This window comes from Amborella trichopoda, chromosome 5 (assembly GCF_054954075.1).
Source record: "Amborella trichopoda isolate Santa Cruz 75 chromosome 5, AtrichopodaSantaCruz75HAP2 v2.0, whole genome shotgun sequence".
In the NCBI taxonomy this organism is placed as follows: Eukaryota; Viridiplantae; Streptophyta; class Magnoliopsida; order Amborellales; family Amborellaceae; genus Amborella; species Amborella trichopoda.
The window spans coordinates 9412430-9439115 of record NC_142340.1 but is presented as its reverse complement, the minus strand read 5'-3'; the positions used below and the strand labels follow the sequence as shown (position 1 = coordinate 9439115).

The 26686-nt window shown below is 34.6% G+C and overlaps 1 protein-coding gene and 1 pseudogene across 15 annotated transcripts; one reads left to right on the top strand and one right to left on the bottom strand.

Moving 5' to 3' along the window:
- The first annotated feature begins 423 nt into the window (after positions 1 to 423).
- On the top strand, positions 424 to 23360 carry LOC18443698 (anoctamin-like protein). 15 transcript variants are annotated; one of them, XR_016055877.1, is made up of 18 exons: positions 429 to 790; positions 5632 to 5701; positions 6066 to 6181; positions 6340 to 6466; positions 6538 to 6638; positions 7250 to 7341; positions 7433 to 7537; positions 7664 to 7951; positions 15173 to 15305; positions 15642 to 15755; positions 15835 to 15905; positions 16034 to 16164; positions 16242 to 16324; positions 16542 to 16649; positions 22023 to 22181; positions 22452 to 22494; positions 22590 to 22813; positions 23129 to 23360. XR_016055877.1 is itself a non-coding variant. In XM_088867377.1 (17 exons), exons 3-17 carry the CDS (start codon positions 6068 to 6070, stop codon positions 22610 to 22612), a joined length of 1692 nt encoding a protein of 563 aa, XP_088723503.1. In that variant the 5' UTR covers positions 424 to 790; positions 5632 to 5701; positions 6032 to 6067; the 3' UTR covers positions 22613 to 23360. The 15 variants fall into 15 exon arrangements, 6 of the variants coding, with proteins under 6 accessions (XP_088723503.1, XP_020528890.1, XP_020528889.1 ...); XR_016055878.1 differs by lacking the exon at positions 22452 to 22494 and having other exon boundaries at positions 424 to 790; positions 6032 to 6181; XM_088867377.1 differs by having other exon boundaries at positions 424 to 790; positions 6032 to 6181; positions 22590 to 23360.
- Positions 4284 to 4366, bottom strand: LOC148781941 (U4 spliceosomal RNA; annotated as a pseudogene).
- Positions 23361 to 26686: the final 3326 nt, after the last annotated feature.

Genomic DNA, 26686 nt, shown 5'->3' with positions numbered 1-26686 from the left:
ATTCCAAATCTAAGACTATCCTGCCTTATAAGGATGAGGATCAGACTCTTGCTAGAATTCGCCTCGCTATTGGGAATTGGCATGTGAAATCCCTCTCTCCAGGACCATGACTGGACCCTATATTCGTGTCCTATTTGAAATGAAAAAGTATATAAAAAAATCATTTATTTTTCATACAAATAGATTACAAATACTGTTATCTATTAGATTTAAAATTTAATTATTATAAAATTATTATTGACTAAACTCAAAGTTCACAAATAAAAATAAATATTGACCTTATGACAAAAGCTTTCAAATTTAACATCTTACGCTTAGAAATAATTTTGATCTCCTAAAAAATCAATAGTCTTAGTACAAAATCCACTTTGAAAGTAGGGTAGTTCTGTCAAATGTAACAAAGTTATGGGTAGTTAACGTCTTGAGACGTTAACAAATTTTTTCTGAAACCGATGACACTGCTCGTCGTCTACCACTCTTTTTGCAAACCTTCGCCATTGAACACTGCAAAAAGGCTCTCTCTCTAAAAATTTTCTACTCTTTCTCTCTCTAGAAAGTACTGTTTTGTCTTGAGTATTTTTTCCCGTGCGATCTTCCCTCTCCTGGCCTGTAAGGAATGAATGGGGTGGCGGAGGAGACTGTTTATGAGATATGTATAGTGGTTCCTAAGAGGAGTTTTGACGAAGACAATAACGGTGACAATTTGGGTGTGGCTCGCTTAATTAAGGAATTGGAGAAGTTGGGTCTGCAAGTTGAGTGTTTTCATGGCATTTCTGAGGTGTTTATTAAGGTACCCTTACAAAAATGGTGCTCTTTCTGCTTATTGTCCTTTGATCTTCACTTGCTTTGGTGGTTTTTTTTCTTGATTGAAACAGAGTTGGTGGAATGTTTCACTGTGTTGGGTTACATTGATGGGTTTCTTTGTTGCTTTTCCTAGTTTTAAATGTATTTATTCCTCTCTCTCTCTCTCTCCCCCCTCTAATTGTGGCTAAATTCTCTCTCTCTCTCTCTCTCTATCTCTCTTTCTCTTCTCAATATTTGGCTAAATGTGTGTTTTCCTGGGCTATTATTTGTGTGTATTCATTGTACTTGTTTTACTTGAAGTCTCACACTCTCTCTCTCTGGCTACATGTCTGTTTTACTGAAATTTTGTATTGATAAAGAAAATAATCATGAGAGGTGCAAATGCAAAGTGGGTACTAGTTTACGTGTTTATTTGATTGATCCATCTATTTTTCAATCAACAAGTGGAACATTCTCTGGACATACATTTTGTTCAAATATGATTCTCACTTGCCAACTCTTAGTAACCAGCAAAGCATGATTTTCTGGTTTAAATCTGTTATAGTACAGATATAGTTGACACCATGATGTAATCTAAAGTTATTCCTCCCACCTGGTATTCTCTTTCTACTCAGTTCACCTCTGTGTTTCATCGTTTGATGCTGAGTAGCATCTGGTCTTTCTTTCAAGGCACAATTGATATCGATTCGGCTTTGCGATGCAAATTGTATGTTATCAAAGTATTACCCGCAAAATTTATGATTTATTTGAGTGAAGCTGATATTAGTAACAGTTTGTCCTCTTATTAAAACAACTTATCTTGCAGAAATATTGCTGAGTATTTCTGAAATTTTTTTTGTATCTTTGGCAGTGTGAGATTTCCCTCTTGTTATCTGGATATTCCCTTTTTTGCAAGATAACTTGAATTGCTGATTTACAACAAAATTACTTTGCAAAATAATTAAATGCATGATAAATGTATTACTTTCTTGAGACATGTTTAGAAGTTTAGTAGAGAAACAGTATTTACTGTTTTATTCTTTTTGAATTTCACTTTCTTTTTTGCATTTTTTGAATAATAGTATTTTTCCTTCTTTAGTTTTCTTGAGTTCTTCTTGAGGAAAACCAAAATATAGAAAACCTTTTAAGGAATTACCTTGCTGAGAAATTCCTGAATATTTTTTTCACTGAGTTTTTGTATCGTAGATTGCTATGTCTGGTTTCCATAAGGCATTTGAAAGGGATTACTTGGTTATCTTCCAATTGAAGATAGTTGATGGTCTCTAAGCACTTGGTGATCACCTATGTTTTGCTCCTCTTATTTTGGCTTGTTTGCATGCCCTTTTGATTCAAGTGGGTATAAGCTCATGCTTTATTAAGTACCGAAGCTCATGCAAGAACTATTTTTAAGAGAGTTGACAATGCTGGACAAATCCTAAGAAGTTTTAAAAATGTTACAATTGCATAGTTGAGCTACTTTAGACTGGAATGTGCTTAGGGCTATGGCTTGAATTTTGAAGTGACTTAACTGGTTCCTATTGGAAAATGCAGAGACCTGTCGATATAAACCTGATATGCCAATTTGTTTTTCTTTAACACGCATGCATGAGACCTGTAAACCTTGTATCTGGACTGTGCATTATGACAGACCATCATACATATAAAAATTCAAGGGATATCATTTTGTAGGGAGTAATCTATATGAACATATAGCATATGCAATGAAAAATTCAATCAGCAAGCAAATGTAACCATAACCCTTGCTTGCTTAGTGGGAAAAAAGTAGTCATGTAACCAAATAGTTGGAAAATTAGGATGTATTGTGGTGATCATTTTCATCGAGCAGCTGCAAGAAAAGATTCCTTCCACAAACATTCAGGAAGGTCACTAGCAAATAACAACATTAATGCCAGTGGATGAGGGACTATTTTCATTAATGGCTGTTTTCTTTGTTCTCCCAATTCTGACAATGAAACTGATGCGGCAATATACATATAAGAAATCCTTGGAGGCCTGAGATGTACACTACCTCCATTATGAAATCAAGGACTTTTAACTTTCTCTTTAAGATACTTGGTGACTTAGATTTTTGAATTTGGAACATACGTTGATCTCACTATTTACCGAATTGGATATAGCTAGGCATAATGGGTGAAATCATCAGTAAATAAAAAGTAATATTTATATCTAGCTTTAGAAGAATCTTCTGCTGGTGTCTGAACCTCCTAATATCTTAAATGCGAAGGCATCAGTGTCATTAGAACTAAATGGAAGGTCCATGTGTTTATCAACTGATAGCTTCCACATAAAGTCATCGAATCAGAAAATGCTAATATTGAGAGAATCCAATTTCTACTCATCTCACAAATGATATCGAGTCTAATTTTCTAGACGATGGTGCAAGAGCCTCGTTTGCTTTATTCCTCAGGATTTTTCCTGGAGTGAAGGGTTCAATGCTAAGATCTTGTCACTCTTGAGCATACGTAACTTGTTAGTTGTTACTGACCCTGTCTTGTACAGTCAATGCTTCAGTTATAGGGTCCCTAACTACACAGCTTATCCGAGAAAATTCAAACTTTTTTTTTTTTGGTGAAATTGTTCACAATATATTACAGATGTATGCAATACACAAAATTTCTCACAAGAAGAGGAAATTCAAACTTTTACTGTGGATGTTAGAATTAAAGATTCTTTTGATATGGGAACAAGAAAAACATTAGGACAAGTAACCCAACACATCTGAGAAGATTACAACAGATGGAAAGAAATTCAATATTTTCTCTCATCATTTGTGCGTTTTGGATGAAAATTTCTTGACAATTGATCCTCTTGGTTCCTTCTACCTTGATAATGGTGCCTTTGATGTGATTATTGGGTCATCTACCATCAAATTTGGGAATGTATTGCTCATAGTATTAAGAATCACAATGATGTGTTGATTAAATATCAATTCTCTTGATTGGAGATGAATTTGGGGTGGAAAATGGTGCGTATTTGACACCTATCAGTTGTTGTTGCTTAGGAGAGTTGACCTCGTTTTGGATGTGTTAGTGTTGCTGCAATAAGGTCATGATTTTGGTTAATTTCCACTCACTAAGAACCATGTCTAATTTTTAACTCTCCTCATCTTACCTATGACCAATTCTCACTCATTTTCTCTCTTTCCATCCTTTGTCTTGGTTGCATGCCAATGAGGAAGTATAGGAAGGATGCCAATACTAGAATGATAATTGTTTCAAGGAATTCAACTACTGATCTTCTAACAAAATGATTAGTGTAGCTAATAACAGAAACGTCAAATTGGTAGTATGAACCTACCAGTTGCGAGTATTTCGTTACTTGATTATGATGGACTTTCACGTTCCACCAGAATTTTTTAATGGCTATCCATCATAGGTGATAACATGGAGCCTTAATCACGTACTAATGTTCCTATCAGGCGTCACTTTCTACACTTGTCTCCCAATGCCACCAATATCAACGACTTGTAAAGACCTCATTAGTTTGGAAATAGTTTTCAACCAGCAATTGACACGCCTCGGGTATACCTCACTAGCTGCGTCATTGCCCCAAGTGCAAAGATTTTTGCCTTTTTTTCGTTTGGCCCCGAAGCACATCGCATAGGGGCGCATATGCACTTTGGTGGGATGCGCCCGCATGTGTGCTGCATCCCACTGCATATGCCCACATAGCTCATGGGCAAAAATAGTGCCTACAAGCATGGGTTTTTTTGTCATTTTCCCCCTTGAAAAGGGGAGAAGGGTTTTGGGGGTATTAATTCCCCCTCCCCACAAAAACACAAAGATCAAAAGAAGGGGAAAAAAGATTGGTGCAAATTTTGTCAATTTGCTTTGGGTGTTGGTTGGGTTGTCGATTGGGATTAGCTTGGGCATTGTTTTGAAGAAGTTTGAGTATAGATTCGTCAACGTATTGAGGGTTTCAAGTGCTAAGAAGATATATAAAACTTTTTCGTTCAACCAGTAAGTTTTTATTTCCTAAATCGTACCACTTTCTGTTTTTCTTTTGGGGCAATGTCTTCTGTAAAGTTAGTTTCAAGTTTCTACTTTCTATAAAGTTAGTGTCAAGTTTCTTATTTCTACTTTCTATTTCTAATGTCTTCTATCAGGGGATTCAGAGTCACCGACAGCTGATAATATTGGATTTAATGAATAAATTGAATACCTACTATCGCATAAACCACCTTCATAATTTTTTCCATGCATTAACCTATTTTTTGAAATTGGATTTTTTTTTATATTTATTGACCGCATCGGGGTGATGCACCCGCATTTGGACTGCATCAGCCCCCCAACCGCATAGGGACTGCATCCCACATTTTAAAACGCTGGTTCTGCCACTTGTCCTCATTTGATGTGTTCTATCATTTCACCTCTGCCAAACCCTTATTAACATAAATCTAATGAGGAGCAGGATTTGGAAACTTTACTGGTATGCTTCCTTGACTAAGATAATTCATATTTTTGTTCTGCTAATCAGAGTTATTCCCATTTACTATTTGTCTCATCGGTTTCGTCTCCCTTCATTTAATCGATAAGTTTTTCTGAGGGATAATATAATATAATTCAGTGGACTCTGGAATACTTATATAGCTCATTTGTCATCATTACATGAAATTCAGGGATGGTAATGGGCCCCAAGAGCTACATGTTTACGCGAGAAGATAGTGACCTATGAACTATGTTGTCTATGGTTATTGGATTATAGTAAAGGGTCCTTTTTCTTGATTGAAATAATTTATTTGTTTGTATTGCCAGGATAGTGTGTAAGCTTTTCTTTTTTTTTTCCGTCCCTGGAGTTTTGGGTTTATATTTCTATTCATTGTTTCAGTTGGCTGCACGACAAGATATTATTGCCAAAGCTGCTGCAGAGTTACAGATAAAGAAACCCACTTACATTGGTAAATGTCAGATCCATTTATTCAACTTTCTTTCTATTTTTCTTCGTTAGTTTATTTTCTGACGTGAATAAAAGGAAAGGCATGTATGTGTTTGCTGATACACAGACGTGTGTAATAATACAGACACACATATCCACATACCACATTCACATTTGTACTATACATCCAAGTATATTCTGACAAATCTCTTCCATATAGAGTCTAGACTAGAGACTCATTTGCACACGTAAATGCATACATGCAAACCCCTACTTCTGTGTGCATGACGGTTCATTACACACTATCTCGAAAATCTCTCCCATATGGATTTACACTGCATATTTTGTGTAGGTGTGACAGAACTTTCTTTTGGGACTGGTTTTAGGTATGGATTTACAGTTTGAGTCAGACCAAGCTGCTGCATTTGTGCGACAGCCTGATGGAACCTTGTTTAGTTGGAGTGAACGCTTTTGTTGTTACAATCACTTGATCTATGCAATTGTAAGTCATTTGATTTTGGATATATTTGCATTATGCAATTTAATTTTCTTTTTGGTTTCCCCTAAGATTTTGGTGCTAGTTTATGCTTTCACATCAATTTGATTCGGGAAAACTGGCAATATTTCCTGGTAACTCAAGTTCTCGTTAGGTAAATGCAGGAAAACAAAACTGGAGGAACTGTAAAACTAATGACCAATACCAAAGAATTTGAGTGGAGAACAGGGGAGTCTTTACTTAAAAGGATGGAAGCTGAAGGAATTGTTAAACAAGTCTTCCCCTTGCATGGTATATTAACTCTTTTGTTCTTCATTTATGCCATTGAGTGGTCTATAAACTTCATGCTAAGTCCTATGTAGATGAGAAGAGGAGGAAGCAGCTCGTGAGAAACTGGGCGCTTAATTGGTTGGATTTCACCTCTCAACCAATTGATGAAGTTTACTCATATTTTGGTACAAAGGTAGAATCATGTCTTTATTCAAAATTAATAATGCATCGTAAACAGTTATTTTCTTATCTTCCATGTTGAAGTTTGGAGTTCTTCCCCATGGACGAGGTCTCCATTTCACCATTTGCCTCGTGGCTTTCTGGTATCTGTTTAGAGCTTGTTATAATGTTGGTTTAGTCAATTTTATCTTCTTGATTGTATTATTCTGATAAATACCATGCAGATTTTAAAATGCAGGATATGACTGGAGAAACTCTATGACATTAACCTTTTCTAGAATTTGGCTCATATTAGATCATTGCGGTTTCCTTTTGTGATTGAAATAGAGGTCTGTTGAAAATTGAGCATTTCCCAGGGTCTCAGAATTCTATCTGATTAGAAATTTTTTAGAATTTGATAAAATTAATGTTTTTTTGTTTCTTACATAATTGATTAATTATTGCTCAGTTTCAACTTCGCTATGACTTAATATCACCACAATTATATACTTGCAAATGCTTGTCTTCTTTCTTTTTCCCTTTTGATATCAAGTACGTGATAATAGAATATCTTTCCTTTTTTTTCCTTTTGATATCAAACTACGTGAATATAGAATATCAACAACAAAGGGGTTTGTGTTGCAGATTGCCACGTATTTTGCATTTCTAGGTATGTACACACAGTGGCTTTTTGCTCCAGCTGCTTTTGGGCTTGTTTTGCAGTTGTGGGATTTTGGGTAAGCTTCCAATCTGCAATCTTTATCTACTTATCTTTTTATCTTGAGATTGCAAAGATGAAGTCTATATCCTAATAGTCATATCTTTCAGATCATGGCAGCTTTTTGCACTTCCTTTCTTCTTCATTTTCGTGATATCATGGGCTGTTCTACTTTTCCAATTCTGGAAGCGCAAGAATTCTGCTTTGTTGACAAGGTTGATCTATTATGTATTTATGTCTCATTTGATAATTTGTATTTTTGAGGATCTTATTTCTGCTTCTTGTGTGCAATATGAGTCAGTTTGGTTCTTAAATTCAATGCATTTTTTTGTTTTGTGCAGATGGCATATTAGCCTTTCCAATGACTCAATGTCATTGGAACCTGGATATAAAAAGAGTAGTGATTCAGAGTTTAGTTCCTTCATGGAGTCTCATGTGGAACTTGAGAAAACAATATGGACTGAGAAGCCCAAGGGAATGGCCAAAGCATTTCCAAGTGATGAGTGGCTTGGAAATTTCCGGAAGTTCAGGAATAATGCAATTGTTATCATGGGTATTGTTTGTCTCCAGTTGCCATTTGAGTTGGCTTATGCTCATTTCTATGAGGTTATGGATTCTGACATAATGAAGTAAGACAGTCTTTTATCATTTTTGGTAAATGGAATTATTTTTCATGGCTAGCTTCTATGGTGTCCAATGAATATTAAGATAATAGAAATTTTTTAATTGTCATCTACATTTTGTAAATGTAGTGATCCCATCATTATCGATGTCTGCCACTCCCTTAGTTCTTCAATGCACCATTGTCTGAGTCACTTTAATAGATGTTTGATAAAAAATTACTTGGTTTTAGTTAGTCATTCTTCATCCTTTTATGACCTCAGTTACTATTAATTAAAAATAATTGAAGTAACACATTATTTACTCTTTCACCCCCTCCTCTGTCTGTTAATAATTTCTAGAATCTTCAAAAACCAGATGGCATTCCTCTGTTCTAGTTTATTTGCAACTGATGCTAAAAAGGGGGAGCAATAGGTAGCAAGTTCTTTGCGAGCATTGGGAACTTCCTTTAATCTCTCTACATTCTACTATCATAGGTTGTTATGCAAGCTAGTGGTGGCTACAAACAAATCCCTCATGGGGCGATGGTTTGATTCTTGTAAATACATAAGTGGAGCAAGCTTGTTGTATCCATGATCTTATCTGTACACTAAGGAAAATCCTCCAGAATTTAGTACCGACTCCTTCGCCTTGTGCACCCGTTTGTGAAGCTATGCTCAGGAGCCAATCACTTGTCAGGGCTTGAGACTCCTTAGTTCTTACATGATTACTCTAGATGTATACATTTATGCATTAGTCAAACTATCCTACTAAGGGAAATGAACGACCCAATGCTTCGTTCATTGGCCTCCAGTCTTTGCACTTTGGACGAAAAGCTAATTGCAACAGGAAATGTCATGTGAGGTCTACACTGGTTAATGTGTAACTCTTCTGGCCAAATTAACTAGTAATCAATCCTGAGATAATGGAGAGTTAGTAGGAGTGGAATAAGTTTGGAGTTGCCCCTTGTTATGTGATTGTCCAGGGAACAGGGTTTGGTCAACTGAGTCCAAGTCTGTGTTGCCATTGATGACACATGGGCAAAGCCTGTTGCCACAATAGGTAGCACTGAGCCACAGTAGTCTCAAGGGACTCTGGCACCAATATAGGCCCTATGTCTCTTGGCTAAGTTTATCATTCAATTTTTTAGCTTCATAGTCATCCAATTTAGCTGTTATTTTGCTAGTTCATGAGTGCTGGAAATGTCTCCCGGAGTGGATATTGGAATACTATGTTCAGCTTTGGGTTCTTGTTTAGAGATACCTCTTCTAATGAGGGGGCATTGATGTGGGGCATTTTTTTGCCATTTTGGTGAACACATTGTAGCTTTGCCATTGCCCTACAAACTGCCATGGATCTCTCATCGACATGTCTTAACAGACATCTGTTTATTCCTAAGTGCTCCGGACACGAGCTACACATCTCATATTTGCGACCTAGTTCCTATGCTGAAGTCCTACAACATCATTTTTCGTCAAGGGTAAACGTAATTATTGAAATATGCATCCTCCAGGCAAGTTTGTTCATGAGAACCGTCTCTGAATCATTCAAATTGATTTCTCTCTTGGGGTTTGGTAGTCGCAAGGTGGCAGGATGATGAAGAGGAACTCATTAAAGCATGCCAGCCTGATCTTATTAGATTGTTGTAGAAACAAAGAGTAATTGTTTTTTTAAATGTTGCCTTAAATCTTAAAAATAGATAAAAGCTATTATGCATGTGAGGTCATTTATTAAGGCTTAAGGTCTGGGGGGTTTTTGGTGTGTTGAAAGTTCTATTTCATGAATCATGAACCGATGTTATATGCTAATTCTAGGGCGTTCCCCATGAGTGACGTACTGTACCGGCACCCAGTTGCAGTGAGAAATGAGCAAGAGTTACCCATGGCATTTCTTGGAAGCAACAAGCCAAAATGCTACTTAGTTGCGGTGATAAGTATACAAGGGATCACATGCCATTGTAGATGAGCACGAGTAAAGAAGCTAGTCAAAGAGAATAAGATTCGTATAGCCTCATGGAATGTTTGAGATCTAATAGGTAAGAATGTGGATTTAGTTGATACAATGGGATGAAGGAGATTTAGTGTAGCTTGCTTACACGAAACTAAATGGATTGCGGCAAAAGCTAAGGAAATTGATGGATATAAACTTTGGTATATATGAAAGGATAACAATAGAAATGGCTTAGGCATAATAATAGATGAATATTTTAAGGATAACGTAGTATATGTTAAGAGAGTAGGTGATAGGTGCCTATTAATTAAACTTGTGTTAAGGGAAGAGATAATTAATATAATTAGTGCTTATGCTCGACATGTAGGACTAGAGGATAGAATTAAATGACAATTTTGGGATGACATGGCTGGATTAATCCAATGAATACCAAATGGAGGGAGGACTTTTTTAGGAGAGGACTTAAATGGTCATGTAGAAAAAGATAGTAGAGGATATGGAGGATATGGATTTTGGGAAATAAATGAGATGGGTGATGCCATTCTTGCTTTTTCTATGGATTTATAACCTAGCAATAGCAAACACCAACTTTAAAAAGCGAGATGAACATTTAATAACTTACAAACATATAAAAGCGATATAGACTCCTTTCTAGTTAAGAAGACAGATCTACCATCGTGTAAAGACTGTAAGGTTATCTTAGGAGAGTGTTTGGCTACACATCATAGGGTAGCAGTTATGGATGTTTGCATAAAGAGATTGAAGAAGTGGAGTGAAATTAATAGGTGTCCAAGAACTAAGTGGTGGAATTTAAAAAAAGAGAAAATCAATTTATTTAAGAATAATTAATAAAAGAAGGTATATGGATTTATAAAAATAAAGTTAATGAGATGGCTGATTACATTAAGAAAGTGTCAGTTGGAGTTTTAAGAGAATGTAGAGGGGGAAAACATTCATATAAGGAAACTTAGTGGTGGAGTGATGGGGTTTAAAAGGCTATTAACAAAAAGTGATCATGTTACAAAGCTTGGCAATGGAATAAAAATGATCAGAACTTAGAGGAATATAAAAATGTCAAGAAGAACGGCAAGAAAATAGTAACTAAAGTGAATCTTAAGGCATATGATGATCTATACAAAAAGATGTCTTCAAACTAGCAAAAATGAGAAAGAGGAAGTGTGGGGTCTAGATCATGTTAAATGCATTAAGAGTGGGGATCAGAGGGTCTTTGTGAAAGTTGACAAGGTCAATGAAAGGTGGAGACTTTATTTTGAAAAATTGCTAAATGACGACCATTATGTAAGTACAACGTTAGAAGGAACCATTGACATAAATGGTCGAAGGTCATAGATACATTTGTAGGATTGTGATATCTGTAGTGAAGGTAGCTTTGAGAAAGATGAAGATAGGAAAGATTTTAGGACTTGATGGTATCCCTATAGAGGTTTGGAAATGCTTGGGTGAGATTGACATATCCTTATTGACAAAGCTATTCAACAAGATCTTGAAAACATAAAAAATGCCAGATAGATGGAGAAAAAGTTGGTACCTATTTACAAGAACAAATGAGACATATAGAATTGCACGAACTATTGATGGATCAAACTTATGAGCTACACTATTAAGCTATTGGAGAGAGTGACTGGGCAACAACTATGACATTAAACGAGTGCATTAGAAAATCAGCTTGGTTTTATATCAGAGAGGTCAACAATTGAGGTTATTTTTCTACTTAGAAAATTGATTGAGAAGTTTAGGGAGAATAGAAAAGACCTTCTTATGGTCTTTATTGATGTAAAAAAAACATGCGATAGGGAAGCTAGAGAGTTAATTTGGTGTGTTGGGAAAGAAAGGAGTCTCTAGAGGATATATTGACATGGTGAGAGAAGTGTATGAGGGAGCGCTAACTAGTGTGAAGAGAACTAGTAGAGAGAAGTGAATTTTCAATAATAGTGGCTTCATTAGGGGTCAGCATAGAGCCCATATCTCTTCGTTTGGTTATAGATGAGTTAACTCAACGTCTACAGGATGAGGTACCCTGGTGTATGTTCTTTGTGGATGACAAAGCTTTGATTAATGAGACTAGAGATAACATCAATACAAAGTTATAACTTTGGAGGGATGCCTTAGAATTAAAAGGTATTAAAATTAGCTGGACTAGACAGAATATACGGAATGCAAGTTTAGTACTAATAGGAGTATAAACGAGGAATTAGTTAAAATTTACTGCCAAGAAATACCTAAAGGAAATTATTTTCAGTATCTTTGGATGATAATTCATGAGAATGGAGAGATTGAGGAAGATGACGTGCATAGAAATAGAGCTGGGTGGAGGAAGTGGCGATGTGCTTCCGAGGTCTTATGTGATCGTCACATATTACTGACATTGAAGGGGATGTTCTATAAGACGACAGTAAGTCCAGCCATGCTTTACGAGACGGAATGTTGGGTGGTCAAGAAACAATGTATCCATAGAATGAGTACAACTAAGATAAGGATGTTGTGATGGATAAGTGGCATGACAAGAAAGGATAGACTATGGAATGAATGCATTCAAGGGAACTTAAGGATGACTCCAATAGGCAATAAGATGAGGGAAAGTAAACTTAGGTGGTCTATCCATGTACAATGACGACTTAGAACAACACTAGCTAGGAGGGGTGATTTGGTTCAAGTGGAAGGCTCTATATAGGCAGGGGAAAGGCCCAAAAGGGTGTGGATGAAAGTAGTGCGAAGAGGTATGATGACCTATGGTCTGAGGGTATGGCCATTGATAGAGCAGAATGGTGGAATGTGATTCGTGTAGGTTGCCCCAAATAGTTGAGATAAGGCTCTATTGATGATGATGAAAGTTCTAGTGCTCATTGGTCTTATATCATCTAGGTTAAGGGACCTAGGTGAAATGATACTTCCATTGATGCTAGGATGTAGGATAAAAGTGGCACCAGAAGAAGTGTGCTTGATTGACGGGCTTAGGAAATTCATGAACCATAACGAACTCGTTAAGTTTAGGGCGAGATTTATCAACCTTCATAGCATTTGAGAACCATGAGTATGAATCTGATTATTGGAAACTGATTAAGGTTGTTGTCGTTTGGGTTGTTAGAAAATTAGGCTTTCTTTTGAAGAATACAGATACATTAGGTAAGCCATTTGAATGATTGTGAGATGCTCATATTGGAACATGATATGTCAAAATCCTGCACAGTGTAGGTGCTACGTGCTATCACATCTTGGAGATGCCTATGTGATGGTGCTTTTAACCCCTTCTTGTGCTATTTAAGTGCATTTGGTAAATCTAGGGTCTTTCTTTTCAATATGTTATGCCATTTCCAAAATGCCATCCTTAATTTTGGGGTTGTATATGGATGTAAACTTTCAACTTTAATAGGGTTATAAAGGTCTGAGGATGTTTCCTTGAAGGCAGATGTTCATTGTACTAGTTCATGTGAACGGAAGAGTAATTTTTGGGTTTCTTTCCCAAGCTTGCTCAGAGTTTGTTCGTTTAGAGTGGAGATTTTAACGCTTGTCTAGAATTGAGGACGCTTGTATCCTTCTGATGCTTACACAGAATTGAAAAAAACCTTTTTCAATCTTCTTGAACTGTGTGAGAAGAAAGATTATGGGCCAGAGGCTAATAGATAGGCTTTTACCCAAGGGAGCGAATCTCCACAATTGTCCTACATAAGCGTAGAATCTATTGAATATGCTTTTAGTGAGGCTAAAAGTGGGTGTGAATCTTAGTGACATCACATTTAACAATATATTAATACCATTATTATGTTAGCATAGTAGCTTCCACTCTTCTTCATGACCTCTCTGTCCTCATATTGACCTACCCTTTTACAACCATCTGTGCTTTAATTCCCCAGCTTCTAGTTTTGTATTCTCATAACTTCCTATCTTGATGTAGGGAGAAAAATAAATCAGAAAAAATAAAAGATAAAATAAGAGGCTTCAGAGATTATACCCTTTCTCTTGGTCTGCAAGGGAGTCCACCCTAAGATCTTTTCACAAGGTCAAACTATTTCTTTATTCTCCAATCACCCTCTCTATAAAGAAGGGACATTTTCCCTTTAAAATACACTTAGAAGAAAAAAAACCCATAAAAATATACCTCTATCTCTCGCTTTTCTCTTAAAAACAAGTCTAAGTCTAACATATCCTAACCAACCCAACCATGCTAATCCTTGTCCATATCCATCTTTTTCCAAAAACAAAAACACAAAACTTTCAATTCTACCCCTTAAGACTTTACAACAAAAAAAAGACAAGAATTACCCTAAAAAAAACTAAAAATCCAAATAATATAATTTCTAAGTCCTAGATATTATAAAAATAAAAAAATTAAAAAAATCACTCTCTTATTTGCATCATTCTCTTGGGGTTTGGAGAAGCTCGACCTCGAGCTTACATCCTTTAGAGGCCAATCGAATAATTGGTGGTATAGTCCATTCATTCATCTTGGTTCTTTTTCTTTTTTCGTGAACTTATAAATCTAGTACTTGATATGCAGCTTATAAGGAAACTCTAAGATATCAATCATAGTCTTGATTTCCTTTTAAGCTCCTCATGTAACTTTAGAAGAGCGATCTTGATATCAAGATTTTGTGAATGTTCCTTAGATTGTGATTCCTGCATCACAATTTGTTTGTGGCGTATAAGATCGGCATTTGGAGTCGATTGTGGAGGTAGTTTTGTATCTTAGGTAAAAGTTGGCACTAGATCTATGTGATTGCGAGGACCATCATCTTGAAGGTGTTCTCTAATTGTCGCAATCGCTGATTCATTTCACGAACGTCACTTCAAATGTCTTTCATGACTTTTGGTTAGAATTTCTAAAATTTGTCCCATGCGCTCATCCATAGCCGGATTAGTTTTCAGTGGCATTGCGATGTCTGGATCTTCTTTGCTCTGGTACCAACTGATGCTGGGAGAAAACAATAATAAAAAAAAATATAATAAAAAAAAAATCACCTTTTTATTTGCATCATATCCTTTACATGGATGGAAATAACATTTCATTGAAAGGCCTATTTTTCTTGTATGTTTTGTTTCTTTGATTGAGATTGGGGATGGATTATATATTTTAATTTCATTGATGGTAACAATACTCCAAGTTGTTCATTATTCATGCATAGTAAGTTTTGAACTATGCAATCACTCGGGTGTTTTACTCATCATTGTCAATTTCTCTTGTATATATGTTGAGAACAGATATTATCATACGTTAAGCAGTTGGAGAATTTCCTATCCGCAGTGTGGGTAATTGCATTTGGTTGAACAAACTTGTCTTTCAGGTTTGGATTGACGGCCTTGTATCTGTTGGCCATTCAATATTATACTAGGCTTGGTGGTAAGGTGTCGGTGTGTCTTATAAAGAATGAGGACAACAAAAGCCGGGAGTCTAGTGCTGATAGCTTAGTTTACAAGGTAATATAGAGATGAAAAATTGGGTTTCTGAAAAATTGCAGTTGGTCTTTTGGTGCTTCTTTACTTGGCAAAGTATGTAATACAATCTTCAATAGACTATGGAGATCTGAAGGGATCATCAATGTCCAATGGAATGATAAACCGTGATGGAGAGAGAGTGGAACCACCATTGGGTTGTGTCTGATTCTGGTTTGGCTCTCTCTCCATTGCCACTCATCATTTCATCGGTTGGTTATGACCACTGCAGACTATGTTTGTCCATTGTCCATCTTCGCAAGGACACTTCTCTCTTGCATAAGTACTACTCACACATGACCCATAAAATTTCATATGCAGGTTTTCGGCCTCTACTTTATGCAGTCCTATATTGGTTTGTTCTATCATGCACTTCGTCATCGTAACTTTATGACACTTCGCCAATTTTTAATACAGCGACTAATTGTATCGCAGGTAAGCAGTGTGCTTTTTTATGTTCTTACATCAATATATTCATGAAGATTTGGAATATTATTGATGTGATCTGTTGTAGGTGTTGGAGAATCTTGTAGAAAACTCCATTCCTTACCTGAAGTACAGTTGTACAAAATTCAGAGCCTCACGGTAAGCTTTTTGACCTTAGTTTTAGTGCATCCATTACTTTCTTGAATCTGAATTACAACATCAAGCACTGAACATTGTCAATTTCGCCCTACACAACATTGATCGTGGATGCCTTTACTGTCATGAAGAAAGAGAAAACATGAAAAAGGATCATCAGAAGGCAAGCCGATGCTGCCAGTAACAAGAGTAGAGAAAGAATACATGAAACCCACATATTCTGCAAGTATTGGGGATGAAGTTGAAGATGGTTTATTTGATGGTATATAAGGATTTGAGTTTGCAGTCCATTTGGTTGGTTCATTTGTTTCTCTTATTCAATGCAGTTCCTTTCTGCAGACTTTCTGGAGTTAGCCTTGCAATTTGGAATGATCATGATGTTTGCATGTGCATTCCCTCTTGCATTTTCTTTTGCAGCCCTGGTAAGTCTTATCTATTTCTCAGCACTATAAATTCATGGATATCGGCTTGTCCTAGTTAGCTATCGAATTTGGATAGAGTAATTATAATTACAAAAATAATTGTAAAGACCATACATTAATATCAATTGGTAGTTGACCCAGTCATTGGCTCTTCTTGTAACATTTCTTCTTCTTCCTTTTTAATATATATAGCCCTGAGTTTTTTCTTGACTGGCAGAACAATATTACAGAGATCAGAACAGATGCATTGAAGTTGTTGGCCATGTTACGGAGGCCTGTCCCACGTGCCGCGTCAACAATTGGGGCATGGTTAAACATATTTCAAGTTAGTACTCTCCTGAACCTTCGGTGATTTAATCTGATTTATGGTTGCTTGCAAGTTAGTGGTCATTTGAGCTTGCTCTGTGCTGTGGTTTCTCCCAGCTTCAATAGATTTTGATTAGTTGAAACTTTGGCAAAGACTGTAATGGCTTCATGTTATAGACCATTTGGTGCTTGTTGAATTCTCTATCTAATTGTTGTTTTGCGGTTTTCAATATTATTATTTTATCATCTATTAGATGTTTTTATCAATGCTATGACCAGACTGGACCTGCTGCTTCTAACTGGGAACCGTTGAACCGGTGATCCCACTGGTTGGTCAAGTGTCCGAACCGGGTGGGCGTCGAACCGGTCAAAGTTGGTACGAGCTAGCCAAGTTAGACTGGTTAAACTGGTGTGAACCTGCTGGTTCATACAGGCTTGGACCAAAATATTTTGTTTATTTATATTTTCTACTTCTTAGTACAAAGTGGAAAATTTATGGGTTGTGTGGGATTGCAAATCCTTCTTTTTCATATCCACGTTTCGGTGGCCTAGGTCATATGGGTGTATTTTTAGAGATCATGTCCAGGATGTATATATCCTTAAAACCTCTCATATCCCGTATATGCTCATTCTAAAACAAACTTGGAAATGAGCAAATGCAAGCTTTTGTGAAAGCTAGCTTTTGCAGTAGGGTGTGGAGCTTTTCCCTTTTTTCTTTTCATTGTATATTTTTATTACTTTTATTACAATATTTACTAATATTATGATATCATATTAATACTAATTACGTTAAGGTGCTCACACTATGGAGCAATGATAAAATCATATTGTATTACTATATGATTACAATAATTATGATATTTTAATACAATTATAGTATATATCATATTGTATTATTATATAATTATTGTAATAATTTTTATTATAAAATTATAGTATTTTTGTATATTAATATTATTAGAGAAAATAACGTATGTATCCGTTATATTTAGCATTATTATAGAATTACCGTGAAGTTTTTGCTCGTACATGTATACCTGTTTTTCAACTTCATAACATTTTTTTTTAAAAAAAAGTCAAAACTGCCCCTTTGGGTTTTTGAAAAACCGAAATGTTTAAATTTTTTGGTTTTTAAAAAACCGAAAAATAAGCTTTTTCGGTTTTTGACAAACCGAAAAGTTACCCAATTCAGCTTTTAAAAAACGGGAAACTATCTTTCATTTTCCAATAATTTATTAGAAAATTTACTGGAAAGAAAGATTTTTGGTTTTGAAAAACTGAAATTGTCGTGTTTTCGGTTTTTCAAAAATTAAAAATTGGATATTTTCGGTTTTTTAGAAACTGAAAACTATCTTTCATTTTCCAGTAACTTATTGGAAAGACTCAGATTTTCGGTTTTTTCAAAAACCGAAAATGTTATATTTTCGGTTTTTCAAATATAAAAAATTGGATATATTCAGTGTTTTTAAAAAATCGAAAACTATATTTCATTTTCTAGTGACTTACTGGAAAATTTATTGGAAAGAGACATATTTTCGATTTTTGAAAATCCTAAATTGTCATTTTTGATTTTTCAAACAATCGAAAATTGGATATTTTCTTTTTTTCAAATACTAAAAACTGTCTTTCATTTTCCAGGAACTTACTGGAAACTTTACTAGAAAGAGAGAGATGTTCGATTTTTTAAAATCCGAAATTGTCGTATTTTCGATTTTTCAAAAATAAAAAATTGGATATTTCGAATTTTCAAAAACCGAAAACTCTCTTTCATTTTCCAGTAACTTATTGGAAAATTTACTAGAAAGAGAGATTTTTGGTTTTTGAAAAACCGAAAAATGTCTCTTTTTTGGTTTTTCAAAACCAAAAATTGGAATTGGGTTGGTTTTCGGTTGTTAAGGGATGTAACCCAATTTTGGTTGTTGAAAAACCGAATTGGGTTACTTTTCGGTGTTTCAAAAACTGTTAAAGCTTATTTTTTGTTTTTTAAAAAATCAAAATGGGCAGTTCTGTCTTTCTTTTTAAAAAAATGTTACGCATTTGAAAAAACAAGTATCAGGAAAACTTCGCTGTTATTCCGTAATAACGCTAAATATAATAAATATATACCTTATTTTCTTATTTATAATTATTATTGTTTTTTAAAATAGTTTTTATTTGAAAAGTGATCATTTTATATATTTTTATTATAATATTATGTTGTTATGTTATTATATTATAGCCGACCCTATTTAAATGAGAAAAAGGCTATGATGATGATGATGATGATGATCTTATTATATTAATATTAGGCGACCCCAAATTGTTGGGATAAGGTTCAGATGATGATGATCTTGAGATAGTAATATTGTATTATATTAATTATAAAATATTGTATATTTTAATTTATTAATATTATAATAAAATGTTGTATTATTATATAATTATAATATTTATTTGTATTATTATTATCATTGTAATAGTGTTCATTTAAATATTTGACTAAATAAATATGTATTAAAAATAACAGGGACTGTGTACAATGAGTCCATTTACCTTCGATACAACGGCACAATTACTTGCAGCCATCTGATATGAAATCTCATAGCTTGGGTGTGTCACAAAGTTTGAGAAAATTTCTTTTAAAGTTTGAGCTTCGTCAATAGAATAAATGCAGCCATCCAATTTCATATCCAATGGTCAAGATTAATTGTGACTACCTTGTGCAAAAGGTAAATGGTCTCATTGTGTACTTTTCCAAAATGGGTAGAATATATTTGTTGGTCATGTTACTCATAATTAATATTATTTAATAATTGCATATTTCATAAATGACTTGTTTGAATAAGCCATATGTTCGAAAACATTCTGGAGAGAGGGGAACGTAAATCAAATTTGACCATAAAATCTTATACAAAATAATATCTATACCGGCTAATTTGTTCCTCATATCATTGATAGCTTCTTTCTAATAAATTATTTTAAGTGGAGAAATACTAATATCATTGTCATCCAAGATTTATCCTAATTAATTGGTGCCAGTTACATGAATCTTATTCCTCTATTTTTCTCTATCAAGGGCCATATTCTCAGTAAGACCCAATGTCAACAAGGTGGATGCGGCCGCCTAGGTAGGCGCCCAGACACAAAGGCGGCCTGCATTGGGGGGAGGGGTAGATCCTAGTGGATTGTTCGACCCCCCACACCTCCCCCCCTTTTATTGTATATAAAATTGTATTTTCTATTTAATAAGTTTTGTATATAATACATTGTTTAGAAGTCAGAAGTACAGATCAAACATAAGCTTATGCAACTTTAGACTCTAAATGGAATAGTTAAAACTCAAAAGCAACATTAAAAGATAAAAGCATCTTGAGATGTCCATTAAATCTCGCAAGTCACAGGTCACAACAAATACTCATAAGTAATAAAAAAAGTCCCGTCCGACATTCAAAGGCCATAAACTACAAGAAGTAGTCTTCTTCACCCGACAAACATGATGAACCCAATTATAGTGTTGACTTTCACCATCACTAGCAACATGAGGTCGACGTTCGGCATCCAGTGCACTTGAATCTGATGATAATGCCAAGCCAACATCATCAGAGTCATCCTTCTCCTCCGCATAAATTTTTTTTGATTTCTTCACAAATCTTGTTTTTTTCAAAGTTTTTCTCACTCTAAACATCACTAAAAAATATTTTTGGGGCCAAGAATGGCCCCTAAAACCCCTTCGAAATGATGAATTTACCCGATGGCTGAGGGGCATATTCTGCCCTCGGTTTTGATTGGTCGAGGCGGCCCCTAGGAGCCTGCTTTTTATGCCACTTAGGCGGTGCCTAGATGCACCCGCCTAGTCCGTCCACCTAGTCCATGCCTAGGGAGTTTGAAAACATAGCTACCTAGGCGGCAAGGCGGCCAAATTTACGCTTATTGGTAAAGCCAAAAGTTGCCATATCTTTTCTCACGACTTGTATCCATATCTTTTTGAGCCTTCCTCAATCCTTTTAGAGCCTTCCACTTGAACCAAATCGCATCTCCTAACCAGTGTTGTATTAGTGCTGTACATAGTCAGCCCACTTACGCCTACTTTCCCTCATCTTATCGTCTATTGAATCCACACCTAAGTTCCCTAATGGAGAAATACTAATATATAATCATAAATTATGAAATAAACGGCTAAACTGGTTTAATAACAATTGCCAAAAGCTGTTTTGCATTTAAATGAGCCAAATAGGGGATTGTTATATGTTAGGTTCATGCATAAGCTACCCAAATCACATTGTTTCAAAAATTATATTTTACAAATACTAGAATTTGATATACCGATGTGCAATAAGTTTTTGCAAATATCAAGTCCCAAATGACCCATTAGAGAATTAGGATGCAGGTGATGGGCAAGGGGCAGTAAATCAAGAACAAATCTAACATAGCACGGCATCATCTGCAGTTTCCAACCTGCCACTTGCTGAAGGACCTTCAACCAAGTGACCAACATCTTCATGCCTTTGTATAGTTGAGGGGTTGAAGTCATTAATCCAGCGTGCCATGCTTAACTAAGTTCATCTACCTCTATCCATCAATTTAAAATGGTAACAATGCTCCCCCATAAGCTGTTTGTAGTTGGGATGGGATTGTACCCCTCTCCCACAGAAGTTATAAATGCAGCCATGGATTGGGAGCAGTTACATTCTTGCAGAATGGATTAGTAGCAGTTGTTATATACTCAATCTCTATTCTCGAGCAACCCCAAATTAATTGAGAGCATGGATTTCTTCGAAGTGGTGTCATCCTCCATCCATATCATAATATACAGCACGTGAAATACACAAAAATGCAGGCAACCATTAAGGTTGAGAGGGAGAAAAGATATAGGAAATGTTTGGTGATGAAGTGACCACTTACTATATTCTCATTCAGTTGGTCAAATCCCCCCTGAAAATGCATGTTGAATCTATCTTATCTTTCTAATGTGAGTAAGTTATCTCAGGGGGTGTGGCCTTGTGTGGTATTCAACCGAACTTGGTGAACAAGGTCCAAGACAGGTGTGATACAAAGTGCATGTGCAGAACCTTGAACTGCCAGACATATATTCACCGAAAGTTAGAGTCACTGGAAATCTGTCTTTTTCCTTGTTAGATGAGTTTCTCTTTTCTTCAGCAACATTTTTTTATTTTTCATATTAGGTACTTTTATTTTTTTAATTATGAATACATGTTTTAAAGGTTCTGTGGTACTTACTCTTGGTTCATAGTATTTCTTTGTTTTTCCAATTTTAAAGAATCCTGAAATTTTTTTTCCATGATCTGTGGATCTAACTTTGTAACCTCTGGATTGCCATTTTGATATTTGTTGGGACTTGACATTGCAATGTGAAGTCTGTTCTAATTCAGAACTTGTCATTGGCTTCTTCCAGTTCTTAATCATGATGTCCATTTGCACAAACTGTGCACTCCTGGTTTGCTTATATGATCAAGAAGGGACATGGAAAATAGAACCTGGTCTTGCAGCAATTCTCATAATGGAACACATATTGCTTCTGATCAAATTTGGTTTCTCTCGCGTGGTGCCCGAGGTATCTCTTTTTGCGTTTTATCAGCTCTCATTGCACCTTTGAATCTCTCTCTCTCTCCCCCCCTCACAATGGCGAGTGTACAGAGATACACGCACTCTTACAAACAAATGCGCTTATCTCGCTCTCTTTGGGAGGAGCTTCTCAATTTCTCGGATCTTATTAATTATAGAGCATCTCTCTCTCTCTCTCTCTCATCTCTCTTATCAGTGGGTGGCCAGGGTGGCCTAGCAAGTGTACTCAGTCCTGTTGTGTCTCTCTCAAAATTTTCAGGCCACTTGCATCTGTGTGCGTGTCTGGGGGGCATTTGGGAGTGGTAATAATTGATTTAACTTTAATGTTAAGAGAGAGATCAAAGGAACTAGGCGTTCTATGGGATATTCATATTTTGACTGGGTTTGCACTTTGCAGGAACCGGCGTGGGTAAAGGCTAACCGCGTGAAGCACGCTCAGGTGCAGGAAATGTGCTCCAAGCAATTGCTCAGAAATATTTGCAACAGTCCTGAGAAGAAGAGAGAATGATTGATTGATTTGACGGTCGTGATGGTCGGATGATCGGAAGTTACAATGTGTGGTTTCATTTTCTACTCAGCCAACAGCACAAAGAAAAGATTTGGGTCATGGGCTGAGTCTTGGTGAGAGAGCCAAAGTTTGGTCACAAAATAGGGAGTTTGACAATTCTGTTTCTAGGAAGAGGATCATGGATAGAATGTAGAGAGAGAGAGCCATGGGTAGAACTTTAAAAAAAAAATAATAATAAAAAACTTAGAAAAAATAAGAGAGCCATGGGTAGAAGATGGAGAGATTCAAAGACATTTTTTTTTTGTGGGCAGTTTTCAAGGTTTTCATTTTGAAGTTTTGCAGGCTGATCGTTTCCTTTATCATGAAGTCTTTTCATTTTTTGGTAGTTGCTAATGTTAACTGCTTACTGCTGACCACTCGAGCCACAGGTGATTCAGAATCTTCCTTCAAGTCAGGCCTTCAAAGAATTTAAAGCAATATTATGGATTGTTATGAGGGCTCAATCATTTCATCTCACCCTTTTTGGCCGGAAGTGGGAGGACGTACAGTTGGGCTGGTAAGATGAAGCTCTGTAACATGGGCATGGCTTGATTATGATTTATGCACTCTTGTACACATTAAAAATGTTGGATGTGATATTTTAGAAATTTAGACACTTAATAATTCTGTTTTTAGCAGTTTTATTTGAACTCTTATTATAGGGTTCATTATCAAAAATTGCATTTTTTTTAACAAATAATGCATGAATGCGTTGTGCTGAAAGGAAAATATTGGCCTTTCTAATAAGGGTGAGGTTTGTATAAGGTGTCAATCTTAAACAATGGTAAGATGCACCTCAAAATCTCGTTATAAGTTGTATTTTAGACGCTGAAACTCTTATAATCGATCTGAAATGTATTTTTCATCCCTATTATAAAATTGAAAGCTAGGACAATGGACGGTCTAGATAATGTGTGTAATTTTGGTGTAATTTTTTTTTAAGATGATCTCAAAATTTATTTTCATATCTAATTATAAAATTTTAAATTTTAAAAATGGTTAAAATCAAGATCTATTAACATATGAAAATCTCGAAAATGGATGGTTTAGATAATGTGTTGTAAGATGCATTATTTTTGGGACTCAATTTTTTTTTTTTTTTCATATTCATATATCTCGATGTCGAGATGATCAATTAGAAATTTTTTTAACATTAAACAACATTATCCGATAGATAATTCTACATTTTAAGGTTGCAGCCTTATATAAACTTTTTCCTTTAAGAAATTTGCGATTCAAGGAGTGTATGTTTCAAAATATTGAAATACATGAAACATGTTTTAAATTTCTTTGGTATTTGAGAAGAGTTGAAATAAGGACCTATTCGTTTTTCGAATGTGTATTTGAGGGATAGATTCTTATGGATTTGGTATTTGAAATACATCGTAAGTCACTTTTGGGTCGTTTAGATCCCAGGGTATTTAAAACTATATTTTATAATACCAGGGTATCTTTTTTATCTTTAATAAGAAAGACTGTTATAATGAGATTATTTACTTTTGATACAAAGTGGTCACAATTCTTTACAATCATTTGAAGTGAAATTTGATAGCTTAGATATTTCATTAAGTTCGAGAAAATTTTTTTTGAAGTTAGAACTTTAGACAATGGAATAATTGCAATCACCCAATGTCGCATCCAATGGTTAAGATTAATGCGATCATCTTGTATCAAAAGTAAGTGGTTTCATTCTATACTTTTTCAAATTTGACAACTCTTTTGGATACATAATCTTTTCTAAAACAAGTAAGAGGGCCAAAACATGGATACATAAAATCATGGAAAAAATAGGGTTATCTAAATCATGACTTTGTGTAAGTATGAAAGAGGAAATTCAATATAATATAACTGACGATAATATTATTTTGGCACACTATAGCTGACCATTGTATTAAATGCAATTAATTATTTCAAAATCTTGCCGCAAATTAAAGACGGAGACGGATACTACTTCAAATTTTAAGTTTTAGAAAGGCAAATTATCTTAGAATTTTGGATAGAGAAACTATAGCAAATTTTAGTGAGAGAAACTATTGAAAATTTTGAGAGAGAGAAACTATATCAAATATCAAGTTTTAGAGTGAAAAATATTAAATTTTTAAAGAGAAACTATATCAAATTTCAAAGAGAGATTACTTAGAAATATTTAGAGAGAGAAACTATCTCAAGAATTATCGAGAGAGAAGCTATCTCAAATTTCAAGTTCTATAGAGAAAACATATTTTAAAATTTTTGAAAGAAAAACTATATCAAAATTTAGAGAGAAAAACTACCTGAAATTCTTTAGAGAGAGAAACTATCTCAAAATTTTTTGAGAGAGTATCTCAAATTTTAAGGTTTAGATTGAGAAAGTATTTTGAAGTTTTAGAGAGAGAAACTATATCAAATTTTAGAGAGAGAAATTAACCAAAATTTTTAGAGAGAAACCTTCTCAAAATTTTTAGGGAGAGAAAATATATCAAATTTTAAGTTCTAGATAAAGAAGGTATCTTAAAATTTTATTGAGAGAGACTATATCAAATTTTAGAGATAGAAACTACTCAAAGAAATTTAGAAAGAGAAACTATCTCAAAATTTTTAGAGAGAGAAACTACCTTAAATTTCAGGTTTTAGAGAAAATGTATCTTAAAATTTTAGAGAGTGAAACTATATCAAATTTTAGAGAGAGAAGTTGCTTGAAAATTTATAGAGAGAAACTATCTCAAATTTTAAGTTTTAGAGAGAGTATTGTAAAATTTTAGAGAGTGAAACTGCATTAAATTTTAGAGAAAAAAATTACCAAAAAAAATATATAGAGAGAAAATCTCAAAGTTTTAGAGAGAGAAACTATCTTAAAAGAAAGCAAGTACTTGAAATTTTAGAGAGAGAAATTACCTAAAATATTTTAGAGAGAAACTATCTCAAATTTTTTAGAGAGAGATAAACTATATCAAATTTTAAATTTTGAAGAGAGAAATTTAGAGAGAGAATTTTCTTAAAATTTTTAGAGAGAGAAACTATATTATATTTCAAGTTTTAGGGAAAAAAAGTATCTTAAAATTTTAGAGGAAACTACTTGAAAAGTTTTAGAGATAGAAACTATCTCAAAATTTTTGGAGAGAGAACTTGTCAACTAACTGAAATTTTAAATATTTAGATAGAAAATGTCTCAAAATTTTTGGAGAGGGAAACTATATTAAATTTTAATTTTTTAGAAAGAGAAACCATCTCAAATTTTTTAGAGAGAAAAACTATCTCAAAATTTAAAATTTGATATGTTATCTCTCTCTGTCTTTGTATGTGCAATAGCAAACCAAGTTATACAAAAAATGATCACCTAGGCATCATTGAAAGCCATCCAAACAAGTCTTTTTTGAATAACCCTGTCTTAACATAATCAAGGTTTCGACATAACACGGTTTTGATTCAAAACATCGATTTGTTAACCCATGGTTCCAAACGAGGCCTTTGGATGAGATTCACATTTATGTTTCCTATTACATTCATGATTAGAGTTTAAATTTTGGGTAGTGATTTCATGCGTTGCGTAGGTTATATCATAGGACAATGCAACCATACTTCTAGAAAACAATGTTTGTAGTGTTTGTATGATCTAAACTTTTGCACACACTCTCTTCATCTCAATAATCAATTTCAAAAAAAAAAGTTCAATTTGAACCCTATATATGGTCAAAATGAGTCCCCTCCAATAATGAATCTAGACCATTCATTTGGTGAATTTCAAGATCTTAGCTGTTACAAAGTTAAAATCATTTTTTTTCTTTTTTTAATATTGTTTATTTAATGATAATAAAGCCATCTAAAAAAATTAGAAAAGAAATAATTCTTCTTAGTCCTAAATCTAAGCATCTTATCAAAATGGACGGCTGATGTTAATTGCTCTAAAGAGAACCATATCAAATTTCAAGTTTTTTTTTTTGAAAAACTATCTCACTTTTGATATATTG

Excerpts from the sequence above, each read along its gene's own strand:
- LOC18443698 (XM_006853880.4), top strand. The coding sequence starts at position 617 with ATGAATGGGGTGGCGGAGGAGACTGTTTATGAGATATGTATAGTGGTT. Across the intron at positions 7,952-15,172 it reads ATGGATTCTGACATAATGAA|GTTTGGATTGACGGCCTTGT; the intron begins GTAAGACAGTCT and ends CTTGTCTTTCAG. Across the intron at positions 16,165-16,241 it reads TGAAGATGGTTTATTTGATG|ACTTTCTGGAGTTAGCCTTG; the intron begins GTATATAAGGAT and ends TCCTTTCTGCAG.